Source organism: Pteropus medius, unplaced genomic scaffold, assembly GCF_902729225.1.
Source record: "Pteropus medius unplaced genomic scaffold, Ma_sr-lr_union100, whole genome shotgun sequence".
In the NCBI taxonomy this organism is placed as follows: domain Eukaryota; kingdom Metazoa; phylum Chordata; class Mammalia; order Chiroptera; family Pteropodidae; genus Pteropus; species Pteropus medius.
The window spans coordinates 1,145,806-1,154,072 of record NW_024350925.1 but is presented as its reverse complement, the minus strand read 5'-3'; the positions used below and the strand labels follow the sequence as shown (position 1 = coordinate 1,154,072).

Here is an 8,267-nt window from a genome sequence, read left to right as displayed (position 1 = left end):
CCCTTGGTTGATCTCACAGATTGCAAGGACCTTGTCAGCTTACGATCCCTTACGTTTTTGTTTTTTACGCCTACAGCACCTGGTCTTTCTAGGTGGTCTCCCATCCAAGTACTAATCAGGCCCAAATCTACTTAGCTTCTGAGATCAGACGGGATCAGGCTTGTTCAGGGTAGCGTGGCTGTAGACTGACTGAATCTCTTTTTAAATGGTCATCGGCCTGACTATTAGTGTTCCTTGTCCAGGAGTGCAGAGGTATGTATGCGTGTTCATGCATATATGTATGTATGCATGTCCCCATGTATATATGAGCATGAACAAAAAGAAAATAATTTGTAAAACTAAATTCCATTATTTGTCTGTTTTATCTTCATTTCCTCCTTTATCGTAAAAACTCACAGTGGAGAGAGAAGCCTTTCTGTTTCATACAAAATAATTGCTTTTCTGTTGTCAATAAGGTATATTTTAATTTTTCCTTTCTGTGCTGCAGAAAAGACTGTTACAATCCATTCTTTTCAAAAAAACTAGGAATACTGAAGCAAATGTCTAAACTAGATTTCAAAATGTGAATCGATGCTTTAAAAAATTCATTAAGCTAATATTCAAAAGTAAAAAAAAAAACCTCTCATACCTTGTTTGCTAGGTCTACAGTACTAAGAGCCTTGTAATAGTCTCCGTCGTTCCAATCCAAATAAGTAGTGGCTAGTAACCGCAGAACTTTAGCCTGTAATTAAAAACAGGAAAAAGCACACAGCTGAGGGTTAAACTGCAATACAATAGCTGAGCAGCACTTACAAGGTGGCAGGCATCTTCTCAAACATAAGTCATCACTATGAAATAGCATTTCCTTGAGTAACCACATAGTCTTGAGATATCTCTCTTCATTATGCTACCCACACTAAATACTGTCTGAGGATTTTACAGTAATAGCTTATTTAAATTTAATATAATTGTGTCAATATAATTATTTTCTTAACAATGTTTTAGCATTAAAGTATTTTATCATCGCCACTTTAAAAATAAAGAGAACTAAGGCTAAGGCACAGCAATATTTAATTTAACCATCTTACTGCCTACTGTATAGGTGGCACTGTATTAACTCTCCATCAAAACTGATAAATAGAAAGACACGACCCCTCTCTCATACTTTATATTTTAGTTGAAATCAAGCAATTGGACCAGGGGATACATACCACCATTTCAGTAGGCACAGATATACTTTCCTAGAGAGATTTCTCCCAACTCAGCCGAGTTTTAAAATTAATAGCGTATTGCTGAATTGAGCTAGTTTCTCCAGCCAGGTCTCCAGTGATAAAGGGAGTAAGAGTAACTCTACTCGGAGTGTATGTATTTAACCACAGATTCACATTTTGAAAAAAGGAGCTCTATTTCAATGAAGAATCTGCCTCTAAATATAGGAGAACCAGGTAAAGGTGATGATCTAACATTAAAAAAATGTTAAGCACACTAAGGCTCTACGAAACTAGAGAAATGACATTTGGGGTGTCTTCTGAGTTTTTTAATTCAAAAATGAAGATGGCTCAAGACAGATGTATATCATGTACTTAATATCATTATTATTGTGGAATAACTCTCAACTTATAAACTGTCCCAGAGGATTTTTATGGAGTAAATATAGTATCTCTGAGAAACACTGCAACTGTTTCATAGTAAAAGGGTCAAATAATCAGAAAAAAAAACTATAACAAAATGAATGGATCTCAAAACTATTGTGCTAAGCAAAAGAAGGCAGACGTAAAACAGTACATACTGTACGATTCCATTTATGCAAAGTTCTAGAAATGGTGAAAATAATTTCTAGCAATAGAAGTCAGAATAGTGGTGTTCTTCTGGGGGTATGAACAGCTATTAACTGGACCAAGAGAAATTTTGAAGGTGATAGAAAGTTCCATAACTTTATCTGTGTAGTAGTCACAAGACGGCATAGATATATTAAAATTCATCAGACTGTACAATTAAGATTGTGCGATTTAGTATATATAAATTGTACCACAATGAAGTACCGCTAGCATGAAAGAAAATCTACTTCACCAACTACACTTTAATAAAATGCTTAAAACCAAAAAAAAGGAAAAACTACTTCATAAAGTACTTCATAATCTTCCCTCTCTATACTTCACAATTTAAATATGACATTTCTTTTTTCGAATATTACATTTTGGTCAGGATTAAAGCCTATCTTCCATGCTCACTTCTTCCTCCAGACATCTCACGCAGACCCTCCCTTTTAGGGCACGGACCCCATCTGCTTTTCGGGAGCGTCCTACTTACTACAGGCTTCTCCAACTAGTCTTGTCAACCCTGACAGGCCCCGCTCCATGTGCCCTTGTCTACAAACTTACTTCGGGTTGGTAAACCACACAGTTTATTGCTTATTTTTCCCAAATTGTTTCACTCGTACTCATTTTTTGAAATCAATTTTTGAAATTTTAATTGAAGTATAAAATACAAAAAAAAGTGCAAATCTGCAGAGTACAGCCCCATGGTGGCACAAAGCGAACGCATGGATGTTAACGACACAGAAACCGAGAAACTGAACACTGACAACGACGGGCTCCCCTCAGGCCCCTGTCCACACACTATTCCAACCAGCACAACCAACCGCCTGACTTTCCAGCATCGTGCCTCAGTTCTACCTGCTCCTGACACATTCACGGAATCACACAGTATGTCCCACTTTTATATCTTGCTTTATTTAGTCCACATTGTATGTCACGACATCCGTATTTGTTGCAATTCTTATGGATCGTTTATTCTCATTTCTATATAATATCCCCTTCTGTCGCACTATCACAATACATTTTTTTTATTATTTTCAATTGTGATAAAATACACATAACATAAAATCAACTGTCTTGACCATTTTTAAGTGTATGGCTCAAGAGAGTTAAGTACATTCACATTGTCATGCCACCACCACCACCACCGACCATTTCCAGATAGATCTCTTTTAATCTTGTAAAACTGAAATTCTGTAACCACTGAAAAAGAGCTCTCATGTTCCCCTCCCTCCAAACCCCTGCAGCCATCATTCTATTTTCTGTCTCTGAATCTAACTACTCGAGGTACTTCACCGAAGTGGAATCATGCAGTATTTGTCTTTTTGTGACCATCTTTTCGCATTTATCATGAAGTCCTCAAGACTCAGCTACATTGTAGCATGTGTCAGTTTCCTTCCTTCTCAAGGTTGAGTCATATTCTATTGTATTCACTTGTATTAATTTCATACTTTAAACATAAGCTTTTTAAGGGTAGAGGCCATGTTTTATACTTTTATTTCCCATTCATCACATTGAAAAAAATACAAACACACACACACACATATAGTAATGGATGTTCAAACAAATTTCATTTTGCTATGGCATGTATCAAATCAGATTTGCTTATGTAATCGCATTTTTCTTGACTAAATATTAAAATTAACTCCCATACCAAGCATGTTCTATCTGGGTGGTTAGGGGAAAACCTAGAATTTATCAACATGCAATACTAAAAGCTAAAACTAATATAGCTAAACAATGTTTAAGCACGTTACATATATTAACTCATGGATACAAGAATCTACCTGTAGGATAGATTCTATTAGCATATCAATTTTATAGTAACTAATGCACTGAGATATTAAATGACATGCCCAATAGACAATCTTCTCACAAATGGGGGGATAGATACTATAATTTTATGACAATAACATAAACTATATATTCTGAACCTACTTGTACAATATTTAACATGATACTTACCAGCATTTCTGGATCAGCAGAACTCTTTTCCATCTTCCCAATATCATAGCTTTGACTATAATTTAAAAGGGAAAATATGTATGTATAAATATCCATTTCAAGTTATATTATTTTAAGATTATGTATTACTAAGAAGACATGGTACAATTATACTTTATTCCAACTTTTCGTTTTTTTACAACAGATTGTTAGGCAATTAATACATCAAAATCAACTGTATAAAGCAATACTTTCTAACCATAAAGAAAAAACACAATTTCCTCAGGATATATATCAAATAAATCAACACTATAATTATATTATTGCTCTTTTCCATTAAACTAGTATATACAAGCTGTTAATGGGCACATTTTAAAGTCTAAGAAACATAAATGTATTTTAAAAAATAAAGCAAATGCAGGAGTTTTCACAGAAACAAATGTTTAGTAATATTTGTTAAGCTTCACGACACCCTTGTGAAGCACTTTTAGTTCCATTTTGTAGCTGAAAGAACCAATTTAGCAGTTAAATGATTTCTAATATTTCCTAGATTAGTACTGAAAATGAGAGTGAGGGGCTGGGGAGTAAAGAAATTTGACTTTCAGTTTTCTGCTTTAATTACCAAACCATATATCTATGGGACATGCTGATAACCACAAATAAAATATTAATATGAGCCTCAGGATTTCAAAACCTAATACTTAAAAAGCAAAACAAAGATCACTCACCATAAAATTGGTGTTCCAAGGGAGGACTGTCAATAAAATCTCAGTGAACTGAACTAAATTGAAAACATTACTCTGAAATATTTCTCATTTAAAAACTCTAAAAGACCCAGAACTAGCAAACTGAGTTTTCAGCTTGCTATCAAGGATACTGTAATTCTGGCCTAGTCATTGTAAGCCCTACCGCACAGAGGTCTCCTTTGGTACATTAAACCTTCTACATCTAGTTTTTTAAAAAGTCAATGAGGATGAGACTTTTGTAATAGTGGTATATGGAGTTCTTGAACCCTTTCTCCAGTGAAAAAGCTATTTTCCTGGAAAAATCATTAAAATAAATGAGCATTTAAAGTCTCTGTAAACTATCCTAAGGGTATACAGCAAATGGAAAAATATTTATTCCAAAAAATCAACTGAATCTCAGTAAAAACAGTGAATTTGTGTGGCATTTGAGCTCTTACCTCCTACCCACACCTGTTGCTATGCACACCGGCTCCATGTGACGGGAACTACTCCAGATGAGTGCTGTGCAGAAGGTGGGAATTCACTCTGCCTCCAGTTCATATACTCCCAGGCTATGGTTTCACCTTGGGAGGGGCAGGCTGCCAGTCTCTCTCATCTTCCCTAGGCCTGTGCTGTGTGGAAGTGTTATTCTGGGCAGGTACAATGGAAGAACTGGGTCTTCCTTTCCCCACCCAGCTGTCACTCTTAGAGGAAGGGCTCTGCCCCAAGTGTGAATGATTAAGAATACAAGGCCCCATCGATATATTTAAGAAGACTGAAATCATATCAACTGTTTTATCCAATCACAATGGTAAGAAACCAGAAATCAAGTACAAGAAAAAAACTGAAAAATATGCAAACACATGGAGGCTAAATAACATGCTACTAAACAACGAATGGATTAACAATGAGATAACGGAAAAAAAATCAAAAGATACCTAGAGACAAATGAAAATAAAAACATGACTCAAAATCTATGGGACACAGTAAAAGCAGTCCTAAAAGGGAAATTCATAGCAATACAGGTCTACCTGAAGAAACAAGAAAAAGTTCAAATAAACAAGATAAACTTACACTTTAAAACACTAGAAAAAGAACAGCAAACAAAGCCCAAATTGACTAGAAGGAAGGAAATAATAAAGATCAGAGCAGAAATCAATGAAATAGAGTCTAGAAAAACAATACAAAAGATTAACAAAACCAAGAGCTTCTTCTTTGAAAGGATAAATAAAATTGATAAACCCTTAACCAGACTCATCAAGGAAAAAAGAGTGGACTCAAATAAATAAAATCAGAAATGAAAGAGAAGCAACTATGGACGCCATAGAAATACAAGGGAGCATAAGAAAATACTACAAACAATTATATACCAACAAACTGAACAATCTTGAAGAAATGGATACATTCCTAGAAACATACCATCTCCCCAGACTGAGTCAAGAAGAAACAGAATATCTGAACTGACCGATTACCACCGACGATATCAAATCAATAGTCAAAAAACTCCCAAAATACAGAAGCCCTGGACCAGATGATTCATAGGAGAATTTTATCAAACATTCAAAGAATTAATGCCTATTCTTCTCAAACTATTCCAAAATATTCTAGAAGAGGGAAGGCTCCCTAACTCCTTTCATGAGGCCACCATTACACCTTGATTCCAAAACCAGACAAAGACATTACAAAAAAAGAAAACTTTAGGCTGCTATCTCTTAAAAACATCGATGCAAAAATCTTAACCAAAATATTACCAAACCAAATTCATCAATACAGTAAAAATATTATACACCATGATCAAGTTGGATTTATTCCTGGGTTGCAAGGTTGGTACAATATCCACAAATCAATTAATGTAATACACCACATTAACAAATTGAAAAGATAAAAACCATATGATCATATCAATAGATGCAGAAAAAGCGTTTGACAAAATCCAGCATCCATATATGATCAAAATTTTCAGCAAGGTGGGAATAGACAGAACATACCCCAACATAATTTAGGCCATATATGACAAACCCACAACTAACATCATGCTCAATGGGGAGAGCAAGAAGTGTTTTCCTTAAGATCAGGAACAAGACAAAGATGTCCATTTTCACCACTTTTATTCACCACAGTATTGGAAGTCCCAGCCACAGCAATCAGACAAGAAAGAGAAATAAAAGACATCCAAATAGGAAAGGAAGAAGCAAAATTGTCATTATTTGCAGATGACATGACACCATATATAGAGAACCCTAAAGATTCCACATACACACATAAAACAACCTGTTAGAACTGATCAATGAATTCAGTAAAGTAGCGAGGTACAAAATTAATATTCAGAAGTCAGTTGCATTTTTATACACCAATGATGAACTTTCAGAAAGAGAAATTAGGGGGAAAAATCCATTTACAACTGCCATTAAAAACAATAAAATATCTAGGAATCAAATAACCGAGAAGGTAAAAGACCTGTTCTCACAAAATTATAAATCATTGAAAAAAGAAATTGAAGATATAAATAAATGGAAGCATATACTGTGCTCATGGGTAGGAAGAATCACCATCATTAAAATGGCCATACTACCCAAAGCAATCTATAGATTCAATGCAATCCCTATCAAAATACCATGGCGTTTTTCATGGAACTAGAACAAATAATCCTAAATTTATGTGGAACCATAAAAGATCCCGAATACCCACAGCTATCTTAAAAAAGAAGAACAAAGCTGGAGGCATCACAGTACCTGATATCAAACTATACTACAAGGCTACAGTAATCAAAACAGCATGGTACTGGCATAAAAACAGATACTTGGATCAATGAAACAGAACAGGAGGCTCAGAAATAAATCCACGTGTATATGCTCATTAATATATGACAAAGGAGACAAGAATATACGATGGGGTAAAGATAGTCTCTTCAATAAATGATGCTTGGAAAATTGGACAGAGATGCAAAAAAAACGAAACTCAATCACCTTCTTAAACCATATACAAGAATAGACTCAAAATGGATTAAAGACTTAAATGTAAGACCTGAAACCATAAAAGTTCTATAAGAAAATATAGGCAGTAATCTCTCTGATACTACTAGTAGTAATTTCTTTTTGGATATATCTCCTCAGGCAAGTGAAACAAAAGAAAAAATAAACAAATGGGATTACATCAAACTAAAAAGTTTCTGCACAGCAAAGGAAATGAGCAACAAAACGAAAAGACAATCAACTGAATGAGAGATTTTCGCTTACAATACATATGATGAGGGGTTAATATCCAAAATATATAAAGAATTCATACAACTCAATGACAACAACAACAAAAAATCCAATTAAAAAATGGGCAGAAGACCTGAACAGCCATTTTTCCGAAGAGGAGATATAGATGGTCAATAGACATATGAAAAAATGCCCACTGATCATAAGGTCGCTAATCATCAGAGAAATGCCAATTAAAACCACAATGAGATATCACCTCACACCTGTCAGAATAGCCATCATCAATAAATCAAAAAACAACAAGTGTTGGTGAAGATGTGGAGAAAAGGGAACTCTCGTGCACTGTTGGTGGGATTGTAAATGGGTACAGCCACTATGGAAAACAGTCTGGAGGTTCAAAAAAATTAAAAACGGATATACCTTTTGACCCAGCAATTGCACTTCTGGGTATTTATCCAAAGAAAACCAAAACAATAGTTTGTAAAGATCTATGCACCCCCATGTCATGGCAGCACTATTTACAATAGCCAAGATATGGAAGCAACCTAAGTGCCCATCAACAGACAGATGACTGGGTAAAGAAGTTATGGTTCATGTAT

At 34.9% G+C, this 8,267-nt stretch overlaps 1 protein-coding gene and 1 pseudogene across 1 annotated transcript in view; both read right to left on the bottom strand.

The window, feature by feature from the left end:
• The window catches only part of TEX11 (testis expressed 11), a 144,167-nt gene that overhangs the window by 78,154 nt on the left and 57,746 nt on the right, over positions 1 to 8,267 (bottom strand). Inside the window, exons 11-12 of the mRNA XM_039841737.1 lie at positions 3,762 to 3,816; positions 629 to 721 (exon numbers count right to left, since the gene is read on the bottom strand). Coding sequence (XP_039697671.1) covers positions 629 to 721; positions 3,762 to 3,816 — 148 coding nt within the window. The remainder of the gene's footprint in view (positions 1 to 628; positions 722 to 3,761; positions 3,817 to 8,267) is intronic.
• LOC120585422 (uncharacterized) lies at positions 68 to 186 on the bottom strand (annotated as a pseudogene).